Source organism: Globicephala melas, chromosome 17 (assembly GCF_963455315.2).
Source record: "Globicephala melas chromosome 17, mGloMel1.2, whole genome shotgun sequence".
NCBI lineage: Eukaryota > Metazoa > Chordata > Mammalia > Artiodactyla > Delphinidae > Globicephala > Globicephala melas.
The window spans coordinates 41,489,952-41,517,005 of record NC_083330.1 but is presented as its reverse complement, the minus strand read 5'-3'; the positions used below and the strand labels follow the sequence as shown (position 1 = coordinate 41,517,005).

The following is a 27,054-nucleotide window of genomic DNA, read 5'->3' as shown; positions in this document are numbered from 1 at the left end:
TAAAAAAACACTCAAAATTCAACAATAAACAAATAAACAATCCAATCAGAAAGTGTGCAAAAGATACAACAGATATTTCACAAAAGACATTAGAAATGTTCCGTATCTTGACCATGTCAATGCCAATGTCCTGGTTTTGACACTGTACTACACTTTTGCAAGATGTTACCATTGGGGGACACTGGGTAAAGGGTACAAGGGATTTTTCTGCATTATTTCTTACAAGTACATGTGACTCTGGGACTTCCCTGCTGGTCCAGTGGGTAAGACTCCGTGCTCCCAATGCAGGGGCCCTGAGTTCGATCCCTGGTCGGGGAACTAAATCCCACATGCAGGCCACAACTAAGAGGTAGCATGCCGCAACCAAGAAGGCTGCATGCGGCAACTCTGAGCCCACATGCCTCAATGAAGACCCAGCGCAGCCAAAATAAATAAATAAATAAATAAAATATTTTAAAAAGTACATGTGACTCTATAATTACCTCAAAAGAAAAGGCTTAATTAAAAAAATTGAATTTGAGAAGGAATGTCATTGAAAATAATATTCTGCATGACAAGAATAGCAAATTAGAATTGTTAAATTAGTATGAATGATATTTCTTCACACATACCATATAGCTGAGTTTTCTATGGAAAAGTGCTTTTAGATTATTCTGTACAGATGACAGCCAAGATTCTTAGACTCTACTTAACGGGAGAGATGATATAGCTAACTTGCTATTTCTCTGCTCAGCACCATAGTCATTAGGATAATTTTGGAGGTCTCATGAACCATCAAATAGTTTACAGAAATTACTAGCAGATGGAAAAACAAAACCAAACCAAATCCTGCACAAATCCTGCTAAACTTAGCTAAGAGACTTTCAGTCCAAGTTGGCTGCTAGTTGTGGAGAAACTTCCACAGAAGTTTTTACCATAGGCTCACAATGATTAAAATGTCATATGAAAAGATGCATCCTCTGAAGGATATTCAGGTCACAAGAACTCTGGTCAGTCTGCTTCTCAGCCAATTTATAATCCATCCATACTGTCTATGGCTGCTTTTGCACTAATGCATGGCCCTTTAAATAAAAGTTTGCTGACCCCTGCACTAAAATCTCTCCTATCATTAAAATACAAACGACCCCAACAAAACCCTTCATCTTACTACAGTTTGCTATTATCCACTACTTCTCCTCCATCCATACCCAAACTTGCTTAAGAAAAAAAATCTTAAAAAAAATTTTTATTTATTTATTTGGCTGCACCAGGTTTTAGTTGCAGCATGAGGGATCTAGTTCCCTAAGCAGAGATTGAACCCGGGCCCCCTGCATAGGGAGCACGGAGGCTTACCCACTGGACCACCAGGGAAGTCCCAAGAAAAAAATACCTTATTATTTTTTAACCATCATTTTACTCAACTTACTCCGACTGGCTAGTAGTCCAAGGTTTCTAATCAAACTGCTCTAAATTACCAGAGAACAAATGTCTCAGCCTCTGTGTCCCAGAACTCTCCTCCCTCAGTTTCTTTCATGGGTTAAAAGTTGGGAGTTCCCCAGATTTCTATGCTCATTACATTGCTCTTTTCAACTCTATAAAATTTTCTACACATTTCACTCACCCTCAAAGTTTTAACAACCATATACTAATTACTTCCAAATACAAATCTTTTCCCAAAGCTTTAACCTGTTGCAACCAACTTTTCTTAGGCATATCTACAAAATACCTTACATCTAACACATCCCAAACTGAACCAACCATCTGCCCCCAATTAACTAGCTTTTGCTTTCTCTGTTGGAAGCACCACTTTCACCATCCCAGTTACCTAAGCTACAATTCTGGGAGTCATTTTTTTTTGTTTTTTTTTAAGAACAATTTTTTTAAAAAAAATTAATTAATTATTTATTTTTTGGCTGCACTGGGTCTTCATTGCTGTGCATGGCTTTCTCTAGTTGCGGTGAGCAGGGGCTACTCTTCATTGTGGTGCGCGGTCTTCTCTTTGTGGTGGCTTCTCTTGTTGTGGAGCATGGACTCTAGGCGCACGGGCTCAGTGGTTGCAGTATGTGGGCTCTAGAGCGCGGGCTCTAGAGCACAGGCTCAGTAGTTGTGGCAGATGGGCTTAGTTGCTCTGCGGCATGTGGGATCTTCCTGGACCAGGGCTCGAACCCATGTCTCCTGCATTGGCAGGCGGGAAATCCAAGGTTTTAAACATGACATTCAAGGGCTTGTAGAACCTGGTTTCTGCTTCCCTTTCCAGTCTCATTTCTGATCACTCTTTGCTACACATTCTGCTTTAACCTCTGGGATGCCTTTGCTAAAACGCCGAAGTGCTTCCATAATACCTAACACATTATAACATTACTTTTATCTTCCAATGTGCCTGTCTCCCTCCTCTCCTCCCTAACTAGACTGTAGGCTCCTCGAAGGCAGTAATTGTGTCTTGTTTCTCTACTAGCACAATATCTGACCCATGGCAGATGCAATTAATGTCTGTTGAATAATAATGGCCCTAGTATCTTCAGAGCCTCTTTGACTTTTCACCCTTCTTTCTATAACCAACCAGTAGAAAAGTTCTATCAGTAGCTTAATGACTCTTGTAAATAACCACTTCCATTTATTTTTCAAAGCTATCAACTTAGTTCATTATCTCCTCCTGATTCATGAAATCAAAATAGTATAAAATAGCCTCCCAAACCAGTCTTCTCATTTTTGCTATATCCAGCCTAATTTTTCTTTTTCAAAAAATTTATTTATTTAGGCTGTGCCAGGTCTTAGTTGTGGCACACAGGATCTTCGTTGCAGCACGCAGGATCTTTTTTAGTTGCGGCATGAGTGATCTTTTTATTTTTATTTATTTATTTGTTTGTTTGTTTGGCTGGCTGTGTTGGGTCTTAGTTGCGGCATGCGGGATCTTTGTTGCTGTGTGCAGGATCTTCGTTGTGGCACATGGGATCTTTTTTTAGTTGTGGCATGCGGGATCTTTAGTTGTGGCATTTGAACTCTTAGTTGCGGCATGTGGGATCTAGTTCCCTGACTAGGGATTGAACCTGGGCCCCTTGCATTGGGAGTGTGGAGTCTTAGCTACTGGACCACCAGGGAAGTCGCGGCATGCGGGATCTTTTAGTTGCAGCATGAGGGCTCTTAGCTGCAGCAAGCAAGCAGGATTCTAGTTCCCCAACCAGGGATCAAACCCCGGCCTCCGGCACTGGGAGCTTGGAGTCGTACCCACTGGACCACCAGGGAAGCTCCCAGCCTAATTTTTCTAACCCTAGCAATGATTAGGTTATCCCTAGTTTAAAAGCTGTCAGTAGGTTCTCATTACTTCTAGAATTCCATAAAAATGTGGCAAGGTATATATACCACTCATTTCATCTATTTATTCATTTACTGAATGTGAATCATGTTTTGTAGCTCTAGTTTATAGAGTTACAAAATTAAAACTTCACGGTCCCTTTCTTTAAGGAATGAAGCCTAGAAAGGGAGACTGACGTACAAACAATTGATCCTACCACCAATTGATTCCACACGTGTATTATACCTCTTCACCAAACATGTTACTTTCCTGCCTTGGTCCCTTTTTCATAAGGTTCTCAGTCTTATCTTGCTATGAAGCTTTCCTTAATTTTTCATTGAGAACCAATCTACTCTTCTCTAAACACACTAAAAGTTGGTAGGCTGTTATAATAATTCTGATGAGGACAGGAATTGTGCGTCTTTTTTCTTATCAGTATATAATAGTGCTTTCCACATAGTAGAATCCTCAATAATTTGTGGAAAGAAGAAACAGTAATGGAGAGAAGGCATGTGGACATAAGATGACTGAAGCAAATATGATTAGAATGTCTCTCTGAAGCAACTCTACCCCTGGATATATTTGTAATACAGAATGTAACCCTTAATAATTCCAATACAGTTGGTTGCTTAGAGAAATAAACACCCACTAATCCCTTTACTCACTTTTTGATCATCAGGAATTGGTTCCTGGGACTTTTGAAGTGAAGCTCTTTCTTCATCTACCCAATTTCCCCACTCTTCTGCTGGCGCATTCCAATCAGAGCTGGGATCAGCAGAAGACATACCATCTAAAATTTAACAGTGTCAATTAGGTATCTGTCACTTCTGCCAAAAACTAAATGCAAAACCCCAAATTCCTTATGTTGAACTAAGCTGTAATTTTAAACTACTGCTCTTCTTCCTCCCAAGTACATTTTAAGGGCTAGGAAAAATACCCAATAACATGACGGTAAAAACCTTTACCCAACTTCTGCTGGGCACATTATATGACTAGATGGAATGTCTAAGAAACTCCAGAAAACTTATGAATTAACCATTTATTCCACTCTCGCTACTTCCTTTATTATCAAAGGAAGTTTATCCCCTGAATTTGCTTTCTTTTCACTGTTTATGTGTAACTTCATCTAGGACTTGGTCATTTTTTCTGATTTGTCCCCTCAGGGTGTAAAATGAGTCACTCTCTAACAGCAGTGCCGAAATCACGCTCTTCCCTCCTTGTGAACTGTTTAACATTAGGTTCTTCTTCAAATTCACCAAGTCATGCACAATAGTCAACCTCTTCTTTTTCTCCTCTTTTTAAAAAAATACTTTACCTTCTTATATTTTTTCAGATTATTCAATGCTACTTTTATCTTTCCAAAATATATGAGTCACTTTCAGGGCTTCTATCACCCTCTTCTCAAGAAAAAAAAATTTTTTTTTTTTGAAGAATAAATTTCTAATCTAGACTTCCAAATTCTTTCACGCTAGGAAGCACTGAATTTTTACCTCCTTTGGGAAGCTATCACTGGCTTATTCTAAAAGAGAAAAACAATCTTTGGCTTTACCCTGGTTAGATAAGTAGCTCTCAAAATTAATTCTTCCCTCCTCTCCCTGGACATCATACACATCCATATATACACCTATAATAACTACTTAATGTTAACATAACAGAACTTAGACTTTATTTCTAAATGGTTAACAAGTCATTCTAACATTGCTCTTTATTGAAAAAAAATCCAACCTTTCCCCAATTAATGCCAAATGCTACTTTTATGAAATATTAAATTCTTAAATATACACTTCAGTCCATTTCTGGAATTTCTGTTCCATTCATCTATTCCTGTCATACAAAATATAACTTGTAATATATTTTATTATCTAGAACAACAAATCTGCCTGCATTACTCTTATCTTCTTCACTATTCTTATTTTTCCACATGAATTCTATTATTTTTGTTTAGAGGGGAGGTATTTTTATATGACCTCATGAAGACTTAAAAAAAAATCTGTGTTTTGGATAAATATATTGTGATCTGGGAAAATGCTCATAGAATAAAAATCATAGACAAAACTGCCTGTGCAACATGATCCCAAATTTATAAGAAGAAGAGACAAAAGAAAAGAATACATTAATAATAGATACATCTTAACAACGGAGTTACAGGAATTTCATCTTATTAAGTACTTACTAAATACTAGAACTTGAGCTAGACAGATAACAGAGGTACAAAAATGAGTATGAAATAATCCCTCCCCACATGGAGCTCGCAGTCTGTCTACTCAGGGATGAAGATAAGTAAGTACAACAATTAAGTACAGAGTGACAGATTCTGTCATGGGAAGTGCGAAAAGGGAGAAGAGGGGCTAAACCAGTAGAGGATGGGGAGAGACTGAAAACATCATAAGCAAGAATTTATGGTCCAGCAGAGGAAAAACATGGAGTGATTACAAGTGTGAAATGTGTTACAAAAAAGGAAGTTCCTTCATATATTTCTAAATTTACTACCATGAGCAGGTATCCAGAGCCAGTATTACACAGTAACAGCATAGAGGTTAAGAGCATGGACCTTAGAATCAAACAGACCTATATCTGAATATTGCTCTACCATTTAATAACTATGTGATTTTGGTCAAATGTCTCAATCTTAATTGGCTATGTACCAACTTCATAGGATTGTTGAAAGGATTATATTAGATACATGTAAAGCAGTTCATAGCAATGCAGTAAATGCTCAATAAATGGTACCTACTGCTTTTAATATATCACTGATGACATTAACGATAGAAAGACAGTTTCTAAGCTATCAGGCATACACAATTAAGAATTTATTTCTCCCAATCCTGATAAATCTCTCAATAAGATACACTTGGTTATGTTTTAATGCAGAAGTCATTTTTATAAGTAAATATGTATGTAGTATGTGACCTCCCGGACTAGTAGTATAGGACTTCCCTGGTGGTCCAGTGGGTAAGACTGTGCTCCCAATGCAGGGAGCCCAGGTTCGATCCTTGGTCGGGGAACTAGATCCCGCATGCATGCCGCAACTAAGAGTTCACATGCCACAACTAAGAAGTCCACATCCTGCAATTAAAGATCCCGCATGCCGCAAGGAAGATCCCGAGTGCTGCAACTAAGACCCAGCACAGACCAAAAAAAAAAAAAAAAAAAGTATCTAGTAGATGTCTGGAACCAATTGCTCATCTTACACCAAGCATTCATTAAAAATATTATTAGGAGATTTGAATGCCAAAGCTGTCAACTGTTTTGCTTAAACCTCACAAATAAGAAACCCAGATTTGGAAAATTGCTGTCCATAAGCCAGGTCACTTAGGGATTCCTGTCGGAAAAAAAACTTTATTTTGTCAAAAAAAAAAAAAGTTTAAGTGAATGGGCACTATTTAACATATAAACTCTTTTCTTAATAAATACGGTGGTGGTGGGGGGTGAGGGATAAAAATCTAGTAAAGTACTCGGTAAAATCATCTTTTTTTGTAAAAGGCTTAGACAGCCATAAAGTTTGAGGAGTAACTGTAGTCTATGTTTCAACTTCTATCAGAACATTAATAGAAGCATAAATCTCTACAGGCTTTATAAAGCTTTATTGTGATTTTTCCATGTTTACTGATTTCAGGTTGGTTTTTATATAATTTTTAAATTAACTGGGATCAAATAAAACTACTCCCCCCAACCCTCCCACCGCCCCTCACCCCCGACCTGTGGGATTTTAGTTCCCCAACCAGGGATCTAACTGGGGCCCTTGGCAGTGAAAGTGCAGAGTCCTAACCAGGGAATTCCCCAAATAAAACTACTTTAAAACAACAGATCAATCAACTAAGCCTAAAAATTGTCACCAGGAGACAACGCATAATTCTTAAGGTTCATGGGCCTAATGAACCTTAGTTTATTAGCACCAAGTATACATATACTTGGTGCTAATAATCTTAGTTTCCTTGAAACTATGTAGTACAGTTTCATTCATAGCATAGTTCCCTCCATTTATAGAGTAATTTCTCATTTCTTAAAATTCTCCCATTAGTTTGCCAAAGTCTTTCCAAAGAGTTTTATATTAGCTGTCTTTTCAAAATGGTAAGGAATTTGTCTCTCTATTGAATTTGCTTGTGAAATAATGTTTTAGGTTTAAGCATCCCGTAGCTATTTTCCTTTTTATCTCAGTAAGAAAATGGTTGTCAGCTGTTTCTGGTCAGAACTTAATTCAGCATTAACTTTAATAAAATAAAACAAATATGTTAGAAAGAATTTCTCTAGTGTTTAAACAGACAATTTACAAATTAACCCCACTGAGTAGACTAATTATGCTCCTAGAAGAATATCATCAATAGCATCACAGCACTTACTGAATATTTACAATGTATCAGGCAGTGTTCTAAGGGCTTTATAAGTATTATGTCACTTAATCCTCTCAACAAGTCTGTGAGGGAAGAAATATTATATTTACAGATGATGAAACTGAAGCACAGAAAAACAATGAAGCTAAGATTCGAACCCAGGTAGTCTGTCCTCAAAGCCCATGCTCTCAACCCATTCACTATGCTGCCGTTAATTCTTTCACTCTGGTGTGCCAACAAAAACAAAATTCTATTCAACATCTGACTTTTTACAGGGGTTATGACGATATTGTTCCTTTATGATCAAGATAATTGAATGATTAACATCTGTCTTTAAAAAACATTACCTTCTGTACTTTAGCATCTTTAACTTTATTAAACAATTTTTTTTGGTCTCAATGCGTGGCATTCGGGATCTTAGTTCCCCAACCAGGGATCAAACCTGTGCCCCCTCCAGTGGGAGCGCAGAGTCTTACCCACTGGACTGCCAGGGAAGTTCCAGCATCTTAACTTTATATTCAAGTGCTTGGGTAAATTCAATGCCTTTCTGCTAGATAATGATGTTTATGCCTCAAACCAGAGGGTCAATATATTAATCGTATCACATTGTTAAATGTAAAGATAGTATATATATACTTTGTGGATTAGTAATCTCAAATACTTCATGCATTCTATAAATTTAGAAGGAATAACTAAATTCACTGAGTACCAAAATTAGCGACATTAAAGAAGATAACACAAAAAATAAAATTCACAGAGAAAATGAGGTTAAAGAGTAACTTTGGACTGAAAAGACTGCCAATACAGCATAACAAACAAAAAAGGCGGTCTGATACTTATTACTTAAGTACAGAGTCCCATGGATATGTTTATTTCAGTCTCTTATTTATCAGCCAATTGTGTTTTTCATTATCACAAGAATAAAAAGATAAAAGTAGAGCTATTCTTTCCAAGCAGGGAAGCCTAGAGCCCTGTTTGCTCCATTTTCCTCAGCTTCAACCCACAGCTGCCCAAGACAACTCAGTGCTATTTTCTTACAATCACTCCTCAATTCTATTTTGCATATAGCAGATCATTCTTCCCGAAGTACAGACTGTTTCCTCCCCCGCCCCCCACAAAACAGTGCTTCACATCCTTGTAATACTTTGTATTTATCTGATACTTTATAATTGTCAAAGAGCTTTCATGTTCACTCCCTCATTAAAACCTCATAACACTCTATGGAAGTAGATATGAAAGATTATTTGCTCTGTTTCACAGGTCAATTAATCTAGATTCCAAGATAAGTGACAAAGTCCAAGACATATGAGGTACTATGTTTTAAAGTCAGGACTAGAACTAGGATCTACCTTCTAAACTAGTACTCTGACCCTTGGCTCCCTAATACTTAGCCAGCAATTCAAGGCTTTTCACAATATGGTCCTTCCTAATATACCTTTCCAACCTCACCTCCCTCAACTGTGCTTCAACGAATCTAACAGAGACTAGTCTAAGACTAATCTTTGGATTGTGTTGCAAGCATACCTTCATGATTACAATCATCATCGAGGTTGTACCATGCAGTGGTTAAGAACATGAACTCTGGGGGCCAGACTACCAAAGTTTGATACTAGCTCTTCCACTTAACTGTGTGGCTGGGGAAAATTAGATAACTTTTCTTTACCTCAGTTTCTTCAACTGGAAAGTGTGGGAAAAAAAAATACCTACCTCACAGAATTGTACTAAACAAGCTAATAATATGCATAAGACTTAAACCATCTAGATCACTGCCTGGCACAGTCAGGTGTTTGATTTTATTATCATTAGTACTATTGAACACCTGTGTATAAAAAACTGCACTAGGTACTGAGGATAAGGAAAGTCCTGTTTCCAGAGGGTTTTAAATTCTAACATTTAAGGTTGTGGGGAAAAAGAAAAATTTTTTTTTTTTTTTAAATGAAGATGGTATGAACTTTCTGAACATAAAAACCATATTCTTCCTTTTCCCTTCCTCTTTTTTTGTGACTCTTGCCTTTAACTTTCCTATGCTTCTACTGGAAATGAGACTAAGAAAATGGTTTTCTACCAATATAAAAACGTGCATACCTCATGAATTCAAAGCCATTCCTGTATATTCTATTTACTCTATTATATTAAAACTAGGAAAAGAAATAGAACATTCATTTAAAACAATTTAAAAACTAGACAAACTACAGAGCAATTGTAAGAAAACTTCATGTTTAAATATTGCCTCAATCATGAAAAGTGAATTTAGTTTTAATTCTACAGGTATTCAATAGTCAGTTTACAAGTAGTATACATTTGGTATTAAACTATATTACTATGACCTAAAAGGTGAAAAATTAGGATTAAAATTAAAACATAAAGCATGAATTAGGGTGTTAGAAAGAAAATTCTGAAAACAAAAACAAAAATAAACTGATAATTTTTAAAAGGACATACTTAACCCAGACCATTCATCATCGATATATGGTTGATTACGGCTAACATCCCACTGATAATCAGAAGTGGTAGACTGAGAAACTGGCTCAGCAGTAGACCCTTAAATGAAAACGAATGCAATAAAATTAAAAATGGAATTTTCTAATGATGTTTCATAACAATAGTTCTATACTTTGCACACGAAGACTTAATTATTTTTTATTTCTCCTAAAAGGAAAACTGCAGACATCAGAAAAAGAGTTAAGATAAAGAAAAGCAGAATTGAGGGTAACTTTAGATTAAGCACGATAATCACTGGATTGAATTCACTGATCAGAAATATATTTTTTCCCTAGTACCAATCCCTTAGATTTTGTCCTTTATAATATATACTTCAAACTAGGTATCTACAAATTTCAAGAAGTCAAAGAAAAGTTGTTTTATTTTTCTTCTTCATGAAAAATAATAAAGCATAAAAGAAATACTGGAAATTTCAGGGTATGCCTCTATCCTTAGAACCCTGAAGGACACAACTAGAAAATGTCTGAGCTTGCTAGAACCTTCTGCCTAAGAAAAAATAAAAGAAATAGATGACTATCTAGAGAGGTAAGGCAGAAAGAAGCCAAAGAGAATAAGACAGTTGTGCTGGTGGTTTAGAGACCAAGGTAAGTTCAAGTGCACTTAAAAGCAAGAGAATATTATCTTCTAAATTTTTTCTGTTTTTACTTTTTTAGGAGGTGGGGAATAGGTGGGGTGAGTGGGGTCACACAGTCCTTTAGCAATATGATGAAAGCTGTGGTTGGACTACTGTCCAGGACTTACACAAAGTTTTGCATATAAATTAAAGGATGCCAGGTCAAAAATCCTTGGCTCTATAGCCATAAATTCGTTTTAGAATAGAAATGTAAAGCAGTGGTTTTCCATCAGGGATTTATATACCCCAGACCTTCTGAATCAGAATTTGCACATGTTTTGGAGTCCTTCTTAGGTGACTGTGATATTCACTTTGCATTCAGAGCCACTGATAAAGGGTTAAGAAGAATACCTGTTAGTATAAAAGACACTTCCCCTCACAAAAGTCCTTACTCACTTATAAATTTTCACTTGGTTATAGATGATCTTACTAGCCTTCCACTGATATGCTTGAAATATACTCAAAACAGTTATATATTTTAAATATAAATTTTGACAAATGGAGTAACCCTATAAAATTCATATATAAATAGCACATTAGCTGCTTAGAAAGACTACAGTAACTTTGTTGCTATTTCTTTAGCAGCTTTCTCTGAATATATGAATAGAATAGCATTTGTGTTGTACAAAGTCACCAAATGAAGGAAGAAATTAACTTGTACCTCTGGAACTAAAATGTAGCCTATGAGACCAAAGGTTGGCAAACTACAACTCATAGGCCAGATCTAACCATCCCTTTTTTGTATGGCCCATGAACCAAGAACAGTTTTTATATTTTTAAATGGTTGAAAAAAAAATCAAAAGAACAATATTTCAGAACCAGACACACTCATTTGGTTTATGTATTGCCTCTAGCTGCTTTACTGCTACAATGGCAGAATTAAGTAGTTGCAACAGAAGACGGTATGGCCCACAAAGCCTAAAATATTTGCTATTGGGCCCTTTACAGAAGAAGTTTGCTGACCTCTATTCTAGACTAGGTGACTCCAGACACTGTGGAACTACAAGATTAGTACTGGGTCCATGAATTCTAACGTGAACTAAACATTACAAAACTAAATGTGTCCCATGTTTATGTAGTATTTGTTAAGTATATATAGCATCTATATTATTAATAAAAGGCATATCCATGTAAGTAATGCTGAATTATAGTAGTTTAGTAGTAATAATGAATTTTCTAACTCAACAGATACTCAGAGGGTCCACATAACCCGAAAGCTATAAACTCATGATGAATAAGGGCAGATAGAAATAAAATGCCAAACTGCAAGTAGAATTATGGTAGGGGTAAACTAGTAACAGAAGAGTGTCATGACCTTGAAGGGAAGGCCTTCTATTTGCATTCGTCTGTGTGCCAACACACTTTCAGTTAAGTTAGGCCACAAAATCTTCTGATCTCCACCACAGAAAGGAACTAAGCCACCTGCAGGTAAGAATTTAGGTCTTTCTTTATTAAGGCCTCTGCTACTTTATACTGTATATCTATAATTTATGTGGATAGCAGTACTTGACTCTGATTATTTTTTTCAAATAGCAAGTGCTAAAATTAAACAGAAAATTTTTTTGTTAACTAAATGAAAGACTGTTTTCACATACCAGAAACAGCAGAGTTAAGTGTGAGAGATGCAAAAGAAGCAGAATTCTGTTCAGAGGTATTCATTCCCCTATCCACACTAGACCAAGCAGCTGTTAAAATAAAGAACGTCACTTGGAACCTTCAATTTGCAATGAAACTTGAAAGATACGTACAGATTTATAACTATGATAATAATATTTAAAGATACCCTTAGAAATCAGAACCACCTAATATGGCAATAGCTACCATTTATTGAATGTCTATTATGTACTGGGCTCTTTACACCAACTACTTCTAATCCTTAGGGCAGCCCTGCTAGGCAAAGTTTCAGAGCAGTTAAGTGACCTGCTGACAGAAAACACCCGAGCCATGACTGGAACTTAAACCTACTTTCCAAGCCCATGTTCTTTCTCTGCTACAGCAAGCTACACGATCATCTACCACAATTAAGCTACTAGTTTGGATGAGGCACTGAAACTTGGTACTTCACACTCATTATAGCCAATCCTTACAACTACTTGAATATGGGATTCACACAGGTTAAATAACTAGCCTAATATCCATAAAAGCTTGTATGTGGAAAAATAGGGATTCATCCCAAATAGGTCTGTCTGAACTAGGAACAAGCTCATTCCACTACACCATGATATCTTCTCAACATTTTAAAGCAATTGCCTACTTACGTATGAGTATTTTAAGGAACATATATACATCCATGAGACAAGTCACATCTGTCTCTTCTCAGCAACTCACTGCAAACCTCATTTAATATAGTTCCCTTTCAATTTCAATAAAGGTCCTAGTCCATCTAAGCAGGAACTCTAATCTGCTGCTTAAGTTTGTCTACAGCAACATTAAGCAAGTACTACCAACTAATTTATGTACTAATTATGAAAATGCTACATAGGTTTTGTAAGTAAATTGCAAATATCTCAAAAGGTCATTGTTCTTAAGATTACTTGATAAAATTTGACCATTTCTTTTATTAAGTGTGAAAGGATGCTTTATTAGCATAGAAATTTATGCTTTTATTACTGCTGAAAACGAGGCTAGGAATTTAGGGATTGTCTCTTCTTCCAAACAAATCTTGATATTTCTACACAATTTCTGGACATTGCAGGGGAAGAGGGGAGGACAAGCTGAAGAACAATATTAGCAAATGATATAGAGTCTGCTTCTTAGGGATGTTAGTCAACATGAGTTTTTCTAAGCTTACAAGTGATGGGAAAAGCAAGTAACATGCAAAGAAACAGCTCTTTCTACTTAAACACTAAAAACTCTGTAATGTCTATTGCTCCCCCAAACTAAAATAAACCAAGCAAAACATATCTGCAACAAGCACAACAGAAAGGATTATATGTTTAATGCACAAGGAATTACAACTTAAAGCACAAAAAACAGAGGCCATTACACAAATGGGCAAAGAACATGAACAGACAATTTACAAAAGAAACAGAAATGATCAACAAAGTTGTGAAAAACACTCAACCTCATTAGTGATTTTAAAAAGTTAACCAAAACAATTTATGTATTTTTTCCTTATCAAATTAGAAAAGATTAAAAAAATAAGAATACTCAACCTTGGTAAGCATATGATAAATGGCACTCATACTGATGCTGACAGGATAAATTAGAATTCTCCTAGAAAATACTTTGACAACATGTCGTAGAGTAAACATTCATATTTCCTTTAATCCAATAATATCACTTCCAAGAATCTATCCTAAAGAAATAACCCCCAAACAAATATATTCAATGCAACGTCATTTACATTTCTTTAAAAAAAGAAGTTATTTCTCCGATAATACGGGAATAGTGAAATAGTTTATGCTATGTTTACACAATGTATCACATGGTCATTAAATAAAATACAGAAAGTAAAGAAAATGTTTGAGGCACAATATTAAGTGAGGGAGGAGGAACACAAAAATGCATGTATGATTTGGATTGTGTAAAAAAACCAAAATGAAACCCACAGAATTGTACACAAGAAAAAAAAAAAAAGGACCATAAGGAAATATATGGTTGTCACTGGGTAATGTATAACAGTGGGTTTTTCCTTCTCTTTTTGCAGTTTTCCATATTAAATATGGATTTCTTTTCTATAACACATGCACACACAAACACACCTGAAATTAAGTTGCTTTTAACTCGATGGCTCTCAACAGAAATAAGCTTCTCACTACTAGTCTTTATCTTTAGAATCCAGGGGAAAAATTAATTACAAATAGGCATTTTGTAGACTGTAAAATAGTATATAAATTGACGCTATAAACTGTATCTCCATTTACTACTTTTATTTAAACTCAATAGTAGAACTGTTGAAATCAGTCAAAAAGTCTGCTTACACATTACTCTTATTACATCACTAAAAATACACAATTATATCAGTTAGCTAAACTGATAATCAAATGTGATAAAAGCAAGTGAAATAATTAAATAAAGAGTAAATAATAAATGCTATTATTCACTTATTTAGTTCCCATTTTGCTCCATGTGAAGGATGTGAGATGAGTTAATCTATATTCTTTCTGTATAGCATGACTAATTTTTCTACTAATGGATCTGTTTTTCATTCTTGGAAAATTTTAAATGTACCAGATAGGCATTTTAAACAAACTTAAAATTTTCTAACAGTTCTTACCAATGCCAGAAAATATTGATCGGTCACTCCAACTCCTTCCCCAGTCTTTTCCATTTGCATTAGCATCTCCACCGTCTTGACCCCAAGCAGATGGTTCAGTTTTCCTCTTGCCTGCAGAAGGAGGTGAAACAGAGTTCCACTTCTCCTCACCTGCACTGATCTGTGAGGAGAGTTTTACAGACTTTTCATTCCAGCCTCCTCCATTTACAGTGAGGTTTTCATTCAATCCTGAAGAAACTTAAAGAAAAGAAAATAAAGATTAAAAATGGATACATGACTCCCTGTTAAAACTGGGATATTTTCAAGTTTCTATAATTGCTTGATTTATATTTATATTTTTATTTATCCTCTAAATAGCTCAAGCTTTAAAGATAAAATGAACAATTTAAAAAGTGACATGACCACCATGGATGACTGCTAATTTAAAAACTACGAGTATGTTTGAACTTAATATATATACTAATTATGTTTTCAAAAGCAGACTGACTTGCTCAAAAGAAGTAAAACAGAGCAAAGAAGAAAACACATATTCTGGTATACTCAGAATACTCACCCACTAAGAACATAAAGACTTCTTCTTAGTTACATGCGCTTTCCTTAAAAATATATATATATATATATATATATACACATACACATACATATATATAGTATAAGGCAGTGATTCTAAAACCTGGCTGCACATTAAAATCAAATGAAAAATTTCTTGGGCTTCCCTGGTGGTGCAGTGGTTGAGAGTCTGCCTGCTGATGTAGGGGACACGGGTTCGTGCCCTGGTCCGGGAAGATCCCACATGCCGCTGAGCGGCTAGGCCCGTGAAAAAAAAAAAAAAAAAAAGCCTTGAAAGAAATGAAAAATTTCTTAAAAGTAGACACTGGAGCCTCAGCCCAAACCAATCAAAATCAGAATCTCTAGGGATAGAGTCCAGACATCATTATGTTTGTGTGTATACATTTATATGCAGGTATATGTACACATGTGTATGTATTATCTGTGTGGTGTATATATATACACACACACACAAATACACACAGGTGTGTGTATGTAAGTACATGTTTCTTTTTATATACGTGTGTGGTTCTCTAAGCTTCCTAGATGGCTGTAATGTGTAGCCAGGATTGAGAACCATGAGAATGAAGGAAGCTGACAGTGTTAAGAACAAGCCTGAAACGAGAAGGTGCTTCTTCATTTGTGAATTTACGTTTTACTACACTTTAGTTTTTAGGAAAGGTGTATCATTCTCTACTTAATTCAATCTTTATCATAAACTAGTAAATAAAATATATTTTCTATTTGTGAAGTACTGCATAACTCTATACTATAGTCCATTTATTATGAAATATGTGATACTGTTCAGGAAGCAGTTTAGAAGATTATAGGTATTAAGGCTTCTTATATAATTTCAGGGGTAAAGTCTTTTATCCCATATATGCCTATATCAAACCCAAGTCCGGAAAAAAAAAAATCTTTTTCTCTATTAGCTTAAACAATGCAAGCAAGAATCAAAATTGCATATAAACTATTAACTATTAATTGCATAACTATTAAAGAATGTTTTTACATATAGGGGAGAGGGAGAAACAACTAGAATATACCAAAGACTGTTAGAAGTGGGAGTGATTTTTCTGTTTATCTATTTTCTAAAACCTCTGAACTGTGATTATGTTACTTTAGTAATTAAAATCATTTCTAAGCCTTTTTTTTTCTTTCTGTGTCATTCATGTGAGGAAAGAGACATACATATAAGTTTCTATCTTGATGGGCCTTCAATTTAAGTTACATGTAATTTCTCTCACCCTGAAGTGTAGAATCTCCTTTTCCAGACTTAAAGTTGCTAACTTGAACATTTAGATGAGAATCACCTGGTTGAAATAGAAATAAAATTTATTTAATACTAAATAGGCCACTATGCACATTAAGTTAGGAGTAACATACAAATTAATTTTTACTAATTATTTATCATAAATTGCTCCTTTAAGTACTAAAGTCTTACACTAGAAAAGAGCCACTTTTTACTCACAGCATATTTCACATGTCCTTAAGGATTTGAGCTCTCTAGTTATCATATTCTTAGTCAACTAAAATGCCAAAAAAGGACCTGGAAAATTGCCCAAGTATATATAGAGTCTCCTGTTCTATAATGGTTATCAAGATTCTTTAAAGTAGGAATTGAAGAACTGGGCTCTGTAATTGGATTCAACTTTGCCACCTCTCAGCAATACCAGCTAGGTGCCTTTTCAACAATCCTGGAAGCAAACACATCAACTTAGAAGAATTTTGCCAATATTTGGAGCAGGACTTAGGAAATATGGCAAGCGGTAAGACTACATGTTATAACAAAGATACTATTTCTCTGACACTGAAAAGCATAATGATCACAAGGTATCAAAAACCCAGCATGACATAGGATTGTGCTAGCAAGGAAGGCATGCACAAGACAGTGAAAAGGAGTCACCAACAGAAACACTACAGCATGGCTAATATGTGACAGTGAAAATGGATAAGCAGAAGTCACTGCTGTACCACAGCAATAAATTCCACCAAATCATCAAGCAAAAAAGTAAAAGACACCAAGGCTAAGACAGAGGTTTGGAGACAAGTGGGAGGTGCTGGCAATTAATGAAAAGGTGAAGGAAGAAAAGTCAATGCCTGAAGCAAGATGAACAGCATCACTCTGTAGACTGATGTCTCCAGGGTAAAAGTGATGGCAATGTAAGAACTATCAAGAAGCCATCAGTATTGGATAGTTTGAACATGTGAAATACTTGGGAAGAACATTAGCTCAATAATGTTTGCAGTTCCAGTCTAGCTTTATCAAACACCTACAGCATTCTCAAAAAGTTGGGGTGCTAAGAAATCCAGATAGAACCTGTATTATCCAGAACATGCTTGTTTCATCTTGGAATGAAAAGAATGGTGACAAGTCATTTCATTTAATGAATGTCCACTATAAGAAATGGAGATGTTAGGGAGTTGGGGCAAAGCAATACACGTGAGAAAAAAGCAGCAATCATTCTCTCATGTGACAAGGCAGAAAGGCAATTTTAATTTAACAGGCCATTCATTAGGCAGTATGTGACAAGTAACACTGCTGGTATCACGTAAACCAATACGTGGTCCACAGTACTCTCACGAAGAAGGGTATATCAGCACAATGATGTAAGCAGTTTAAAATAGCCAGATTTTGACGTAATGATATTTTGTACATCTGATTAAAAGGAGTTGGATTTGATGTATCACTCTTATGTTCCACTAATATACCTTTATTCTTCTTGGAACCAACAGGAAATGATGCAGTTGTAACTTGCTCGGTGGTAACTGTGATGGTATTTTCTATCCCAGGGATAGTTGAATCCAATGAACCAGAATCAGACTGCACCTTATCACGTTTACGCTGCTGTCGTTTCTCTCTGTGACTAATTTTAGTTTCCCAGGCTCCTGACATAGCCCCAGAAAAAAAAACGTTATTCAGTAAGGGGAAGACAAAAAAGTTGTAGTTTTGGGGGGAAAACATGGTGGGGCATCTGAAGTATCATGATAAATTTAGATATTAAACTAAAAACCAAGAGTGCTGATTATACTAATTTATCCTATGAATTTATTCTAATCTCGCTGTTCTAGGCAGCTAACTGCCATTATTTATTCTGGTAATTTTTATCAGATCTGTCATCTATGGTTTAGAAAAAATTGATGTAAGTTATCGTGCATATTTTTTATCTTGCTGGATAGTACTAGTAGGGGACTGTTATATATACGTACTAATAAATGGGTTTATTAGGTGAGGACAATAAATGGCTTACTTAAGAATTTCGCACTCAGCCTTCTAGGGATGGTATATTTAAGAACAATGGGAAAAAAACCAAACCACGTTTCTAGGAAACAAAGACAAAATGAACGGCTTTTAAATTGCTCAAGATATTGGGCTAGACCTTAAATTTCAAGGCAGTTCCCTTCAAGGAAAGCATTGTTAGATACTTAAATAATTTAGGGGAAAAATGTGTCTCCTAACAATGTCACAGATGTGTACATTAAAATCTATAGTTATTAAAAAGAAGAGCCAGATAAAAGATTAAGCGAAACAAATGCAGCTTTTATGTAATGCACCTTGGTAAAAAAGGATTAAAAATTTTTCTACAGTCCTTTCACTTGCTCAAGTACCTTCATCAACTTCCTTTCCATCATGGCGTGAACTGTTTTGCACTGCTTTAGCATCTGACTTTGATTTCTTCTTATTTTTCTTTGACTGAAAGTAAAATAGAATGTTACTTAATATTTCATTATGTTTTTGAAAAGGTAGGAGTCAGTAAAATACATAATAAAATGTATGATGCTGACAACCAAAAAAATTTAATGTTTGATTAAAAAACTTAACATATTAAATGGCAATAATAGTATGAGGTTACCATTTATTCAGTGGTTACTATATAAGTACGTTACATTCAATTCTTTATTCCTTAAAAAAAGCTCACTAGAAAGGTATTATTCCCATTTTAGAGATTAGGAAACAAAGACTTAGAGATGTTAAATATTAAATAGGCTGTCTGGGTTGCATTAAGTTAATAAATTAGGAAATAGGTCTATCTGGCTCCAAAGTCTGTGCCCTTAGACATCATGCTATCCTAACTTACATCATAAATAAGGTACTATAACATGATGTTTTCAGAGCAATAAAACGAAAACCTATTGCTAGTGGTCAGAAGGAAAATGATGTACTTGATTATTGGTTTCTTGATTTCGTAAAGCAGATTGTTGGCATACTCTTCGTATAACAAATTAATGAGTCAACTGTACAAAATAGGTAATATTTTGTCAGTTTCCAAGCAGTGTGAAAATACCTAAGATTTGTATATGGTAGATGTGTAGTAATTCATTAAAGAAAAAACACCTACACATACACAAGATATGGACATTTTTGGAATGGCTTTCCAATTCCCTTTGCTAATATTTTCTCCTCTCAAAAGGTTACTAAAAACTTCATGAAGCCATGATTTCTATATTTAGATAAGTGTTTCCAGAAGAGAACTAATATTTAAAAATATAGATTTTATTTATACTTCGTATTCACTCATTTAACTATTTACCGAGATTGGCTATGTATGTATTATTGTGACTATTTACCGAGACTGGCTATGTATGTATTATTGTGCATTATCTTAAAGTTAAGTTTACAACTAAAAAGAAATAGGGTAAGCAGTAACTGACAGTTTGAGTAAGCAATAAATGATAGCTAATTGCTTCTTATCAAGAAACTACTTGCAAATATTCTCAAGTGGCATGGGAATACATAAAAACTATTAAAATGTTTTCTTACGTTCCCCATAGTTGATATGCATCTGTTTCTTTGCATGTTCTCATTATCATTAACATGTATCATGTTTAAGGTACTGGTTTATTACTTCTACCAAACCAGGCTCATATCCACTTAAAAAAAATTGAGATATCTTTTTCAGTGTAGTTCAGCGGTTTTCAGTATCTTCGAAGTTGCACAACTATCACTGGTATCTAATTCCAGAACATTTTCATCATCCCTAAAAAGAAACCTGGGACCCATTAGCAGTCACTCCCTACTACCTTTTCCCCACTGGCACCCACCACTAATCTACTTTCTGTATCTCATATCCACTCTTAAGTAAAGATGTAACACACTGAGCATCTATCAGTTACAATCTAGAGCAAGGGTCAGCAACCTTTTTCTTTTTCTTTCTTTTTTTTTGGCCATGTGGCTTGTGGGAATCTCAGTTCCCCAACCAGGGATTGAACCCACATCCTTGGCAGGGAAAGCGCAGAGTCCTAACTACTGAACCGCCAGGGAATTCCCAGCAAACTTTTTCTATAAAGGATAAAACAGTAAATATTTTAGGCTTTGCAGGCCGTATGGTTCTATATGTAGCAACCAAATAATTCTGCTGCTGTAACATTAAAGTAGTCATATACCATATATAATTAAATGGGTGTGACTGTGTTCCAGTAAAACTGCATTTCTAAAAATAGGAATCTGGCTGAATTTGGGGGTCAGAGTTTGCCAACCCCTGGTCTAGAGTAGTACTGTCCAACAGAAATATAACCCAAGCCACGTATGTAATTAAAATTTTTCTAGCAGATATTAAAAAGTTAAAATATGTAACATTAATTTTTATATTTCACCCAACGCATCCAAAATACTATCATTTCAAAATGTAATCAATATTAAAACTATTAATAAGACAGTACGAAAAAGAATGCTAAATAGCCACACGTGGCAAACAGCTACTATATTGGACAGTCACACCTATAGAAACTAAAGTAAGTACCCCCCGCCTTACAGATAAGGAAACCTGAGGCCATAAAGAGATTATATAACTTGCCTAAGACATAGGGTTAAGTGTTGAAACCAAGACTAAAATCCAGTTCTGACTCCAGAGCCTTGCCTCACAAATACTTTCCTTTCTGACTCTCTACATATAATGCCAAATATAAATTCAATCATGTATTAGCTATGTGATTTAGGGTTGAATCACTCTAAATCCTTTTCCCCAACTGTCATATGGGACAAAAACTCCTACTAACTTCACATAAGGTTCTTTTAAGGATTAAATAAGATGTGAAAGCAGACTGCTGACTACAAAGCCACATGCATAAATCAGCTTTTTTTTTTTTAAAAGAGGGAAGCTATGGAAAAAGGACAGGAATTACATTCACACTGAAATATACTGTGATTTGTCATTAAACTAAAATCTGCAGAAAAGTAAGGGAAATTATCTTGATTTAGGCTTCCATCTTGTTTGATTTTATACTATTACTTTTAAAAGTAACCTCACTTTAAAAGTAACCTCTCACTCAGATGAGACTTCGTAACATAATATACTATTAAAAGCTTTAAAGTGGGCTTCCCTGGTGGTTTAGTGGTTGAGAGTCTGCCTGCCGATGCAGGGGATGTGGGTTCGTGCCCCAGTCCGGGAAGATCCCACATGCCGCGGAGCGGCTGGGCCCGTGAGCCATGGCCGCTGAGCCTGCGCGTCCGGAGCCTGTGCTCCGCAACGGGAGAGTCCACAACAGTGAGGGGCCTGTGTACCGCAAAAAAAAAAAAAAAAAAAAAAAAAAAAAAAGCTATAAAGTAAATATGTATACACACTACTAATTGACCCAGCCATCCTACTGAGGTGAATGTCTTACTTCTGATCAGCTCCATTACAGCTAACAGTTGAAGGAAAACTGAGAACGTAAGTTCTGCCTTCCTGTTACCCATAGTCCTTCCCCCCATTGTTGTCAGGCTTCACTATGGAGCTGGGTGGATTATTAAACTAGCCTCTCCTGAATGGTCTTCATACAATCAAGATTTATTAAATACCTACTATGTGTCAGACATTGTTTTAGGAACTCAGTATACAGAACTAAATAAAACTTTCTACTTATGGAAAGTGTACTATACTAATCTAATAGGAGAAACAGACATGTAAATGAGACATTAGGAGAAATTCTTATCTTCAAGGGCTTCCCTCCCATTGCTCATCTCCCAACATATCTATACCAGTCCAATTAATTTACATTCCCATTTAAAAACTCCCTACCATTTTCTACCATCTATAAAGTCTAATAACTTCCTCATATGATACAGGTCTTCCACAAATTAATCTCAACTGTATATTCTTTTATTCACATATACAATCATTTGGTTCCAACACGACTGTCATCTCTAAATATTCTTGTCTTTGCCCAAACGTTACTGACCATGAATTTTCTCTCAAAATAAAGTACGGTAGCCTGGGTGCTTAGGGTGACTTTCCTTGTACCCTTTACCGTGTACCCCCTCCCTCCCTCTACTGATGTCCAATGCCTAAAATGATGTGCATTATTTTTTCTTAACCCAGCTCAAGTTCCACCCCATTTGCTTTATCTCTGTCATCTTCCTCTCCCCAATTAATTAATTAATACCTTTTAACATCCTAAATAAGAATGCCAATGACTATATATAAAACATGAGTAAAGCTTAATATTTTGATAAAAAATAGTATAAACAGAAAGCCTAATATTTTCTTCCTTCATCCCAATGGATCTTCTTATGTATTCCAATTTGGAGAGTACAGTCTTTAAAGCACATGCTAAAGTAGTTCTAAGACTATGAGTAATTTGCTCTCAAATTCACAGAACTTAAATATAAAAAAAAATGAACTGGTTATCAAAGAAAACACACAAAAATAACTTCCATAATCAAGCTCATCTTTTAATCTTAACATAAACGAACACTCCGTAATATTAGACAGTACCCAAATAAGTGTTATCATGTATTAGAGTGGCAAAAGGTATACCTTGACAACAAAAGCAGATCTATTCAAATGGCTAACTGCTCTCTTAACAGATACTGCTATTTTAAAGAACTGCAAAGTATAAAGAAAGGCAGAACAGTGCCCAATTAATGCTGAAAAGATTAACTTAGGGAGTATAATCTAATATTTGCATTGCAACAAAACTATCAGAAGAGGAATACTGTACAAATTTTTAGTTAAATGATACTTTATTTTGCAATTAGCCATTTACACACAAGGTAAATTGCCAGGTTCTGAATGTAATCCTTATTCAATTTATTAATGCTCTAATCTGGAAAGTACTAGTCCTTAAAATTTGGGGGAACTGACCTCTCTAATACTTACAGCTCTGTAATCATCTCAAGTCTCTGCTGGTAATGTCAGGAGTGATAAAGTAAACAGAGCATGAAAAAGAGGAATGCTGAGTATTTTCTAAAGGTTAGAAATGGATACTAGAGTGCTCTGGTCTGCTGACTAGTGGCTGGTGTATAGGTTTTTCATTAACTCACAGCAAAATTTTTTTTCCGAGATTTTTGTTCTTCTTCCATTGTGTCAAAATTCCTTTCTTTTTGTAATGGTGACAGTGGTTTTAAAAATGTACTTGTATAATATCACTTATATGTGGAATCTAGAAAAATGGTACAGATGAACTTATTGGTAAAGCAGAGTCACAGATGTGGAGAACAAACTTACAGTTACCAAGGGGGGTGGGGGTGGGACAAACTGGGAGACTGGGATTCACATATACACACTACTATTGTATAAAATAGATAACTAATGAGAACCTACTGTTTAGCACAGGGAACCCTACTCAGTGATCTGTGGTGACCTAAATGGGAAGAAAATCTAAAAAAGAATGGATGCGTACATGTATACGTACACATACACATATACATATACATGTACGTATAACTGATTCACTTCGTTGTACAGCAGAAACTAACACAACATTGTAAAGCAACCATACTCCAATAAAAATTAATTTTAAAAACATCAGCAAAAAAAATTAACAAATTAAAAAAAAATGTACTTGATGGGATTTCCCTGGCAGTCCAGTGGTTAAGACTCCGCGCTTCCACTGCAGGGGGTGTGAGTTCGATCTCTGGTCAGGGAACTAAGATCCCACATGCCAGGAGGTGCAGCCAAGAAAATAAACAAAAATAAAAGTGTACTTGACAAAATTAAAAGTTGTCAGTGAAATTTATTTTGAAAAGTTTTAGCAATTGCCACTTGAAAAAGTCTGAAAACCATTGCTTTAGGATCAATTTCATCCACTTCCTGCCTAAATGTGGCAAGTCCCTAATTTTATACTGCTCCACATTTTGGCACTATTTATTTTTCTCACTTGTCTCAAACATACAGATGAGTTGGGCATGGTTAAATGGCAAAGGATGAATGGTCTAAGAGGCATACGAATTCCATTTCTCTACTCTGTCTGAACTAGCAGTTTACTTAATCTTAGTACCTTGGTGACACAATATCAGGATGAGATTAATTATGAAAAGTATTACAAACCTTTTAAAAAGTAGACAGGCTTGCAACTGATTTCCCCCATTTTGGGGAGGAGGTATGATTTAAACTAGACTCAGCATCTCTCCACTCACTACTACTCTGATACATTTTTTTTGAATGGAAGTAAGGAGTAGAGATGCAGGTGCAAGGAAGTGCCCACAATGAGCACTTTACCTCTTTCTCCTCACCCTGGTTAGTTATTTTCTTTCACAGCGTTTAACACCACCTGACTTTAGAGACTATACTTGCTTGTTTTTAGTTGTTTTCCCCACTAAACTTCATAAGAATAGTGACTCTTTTATCAATCATTTTATCCTGTTTTATCAACCATTATATTCCTTGTGCTTAGAATAGTATATCCTGCATATAGAAGGTATTCCATTAATATTTTGTTAATCAATGAAAGAACCTAAAATTAGACTGCATTACATATAGCCCTGTCTTCCCAACTCTCACTGTCCCCCCAAATAAAATCTTTGAGCTATTACATTTGTATACTTGATTCATCATCCAAGCCATTAAATTATTTAAATATGTTTGGTGTGAGCTCATAAGTTATGGAACACTGCATAAACAGCATGGTTATCAACTCATAATCTTAAAAAATTTACAAGAAACCTTTCTTAAGAACTTCTTTTATCTAGCCCTGAACTCTTTCCCAGATTTGGTTCTCACATTTCCAATAGCCTAAACTAATTCCACTTGGAGATTCCACTTCCATTCTCACTTCAATCATAGCATTATAAAATACAAATTCACCATATTTCACTTTTGATCCCCTCTTGCCACTATACAAGCAGGTATCATGGAAAAATGATGCGTTAAGGCAGAAGTCCTAGTCCTGGTCTCAGTTCCACTATTCATTAGGTGTTTAGACAGAAAAGTCTATGGGCAGAAATGAGGCTTCTCTGGTAAGATATTCCCACTTTTATTTAAAAAACCACTTGGTTTACCTTAAAGAAGTTCTTGAAAACTAATTCCTTGGGTGAAACCCAAGAAATCACAAAGCTATAGACTGCGGCACAAGGGAGCCTGGAAGGTCAAGAGTCCAAGACCTAGAGAATCAGATGATATTAAAGCACTCCAGATAATGAAACATTTTAATGAACCCAAAAGACTGTATCAGGAGTTTAAAACAGGGGTTCAGCAAAAAAAGGGACCAGATAGTAAATATTTTAGGCTTTGTAAACTATAAGGCCTCTGAACTTTGCTGTTGTATTGCAAAAGCAGCCACAGACAATAAACAAATGAATAAGTGTGTCTGTGTTCCAATAAAACTTTCAACAATAGGCAGAGAACCTGATCATGGCTTGCCAATCCCTGGTTTGAAACTACAGTTTCTAAGATGTATTATGGAACATAAAACAAATGTATGTAAGCTCCCTGAGCATGCAGGTTTTTCTCTATTTTGCTAACTGCTAGAGTTTATGCCTGTATAAAATCTATGCTGCCTCAGAATAATTTTGTCTTTGGTCTTCTAAATACTAATCACTCAAACTTCTTGGTCATAGGATACTCTTTTCTACTCTTAAAAGGTATTGAGGGGACTTCCCTGGCGGTCCAGCGGTTAAGAATCTGCCTTCCAATGCAGAGGATGCAGGTTCGATCCCTGGTCGGGGAACTAAGATCCCACATGCCGCGAAACAACTAAGCCTGTGCACCATAACTACTCAGCCTGCAAGCCACAACTACTGAGCCCATGTGCCACAACTACTGAGCCCATGTGCCACAACTACTGAAGCCTGCATGCCTAGAGCCTGTGCTCTGCAAGAGAAGCCACCGCAATGAGAAGCCCGCACGCCACAACTAGAGAAAACCTGCAGGAAAAGACCCAACACAGCCAAAAATAATAAAATAAATAAACTAAATTTCAAAAAAAAAGGAAAAGAAAGAAAACCAAAGTGTCTGGAGCTTAGAGAAGGTAAGCGGTAAGAAAAGAGACTTGAGCCACAGTGCCATTGGATTATGTTCAAGATTGTCGAGTAATAACAACGGGAAATCATGAAGGATTTTAGGTAGAGGAAGGAAAAAATATTACATTAAAACTTGTCAAGTGGTAGTTTCTTAAAAATTGTTGCAAATGTGGAATCTGAAACTACATCAATGAGCTTTCTATACTTTACTACATTAAAATCCATTGGTCTACCTTGCACCTTAAATGAATCTTTTATACTTGTCTACTTTTGTAACATGTAAGCATTGAGCATTTGGAAAATACTGATTCACTGAGTTACATACATCTTCCAAAAGGTTAAAAAACATTCTGGGGGGCTTCCCTGATGGCACAGTGGTTAAGAATCTGCCTGCCAATGCAGGAGACACGG

The 27,054-nt window shown here is 35.7% G+C and overlaps 1 protein-coding gene across 8 annotated transcripts in view; it reads right to left on the bottom strand.

The window, feature by feature from the left end:
* MTDH (metadherin) overlaps positions 1-27,054 on the bottom strand; it is a 53,577-nt gene that overhangs the window by 7,986 nt on the left and 18,537 nt on the right. For 2 of the 8 annotated variants that reach the window (XM_030862954.2, XM_070044046.1), the window contains exons 3-9: positions 19,095-19,179; positions 18,198-18,374; positions 16,733-16,798; positions 14,937-15,173; positions 12,313-12,402; positions 10,045-10,143; positions 3,937-4,061 (exon numbers count right to left, since the gene is read on the bottom strand). In XM_030862954.2, the coding sequence (XP_030718814.1) occupies positions 3,937-4,061; positions 10,045-10,143; positions 12,313-12,402; positions 14,937-15,173; positions 16,733-16,798; positions 18,198-18,374; positions 19,095-19,179 (879 nt within the window). The remainder of the gene's footprint in view (positions 1-3,936; positions 4,062-10,044; positions 10,144-12,312; positions 12,403-14,936; positions 15,174-16,732; positions 16,799-18,197; positions 18,375-19,094; positions 19,180-27,054) is intronic. The other 6 variants (XM_030862956.2, XM_030862955.2, XM_030862959.2 and 3 more) reach the window with 6 other exon arrangements.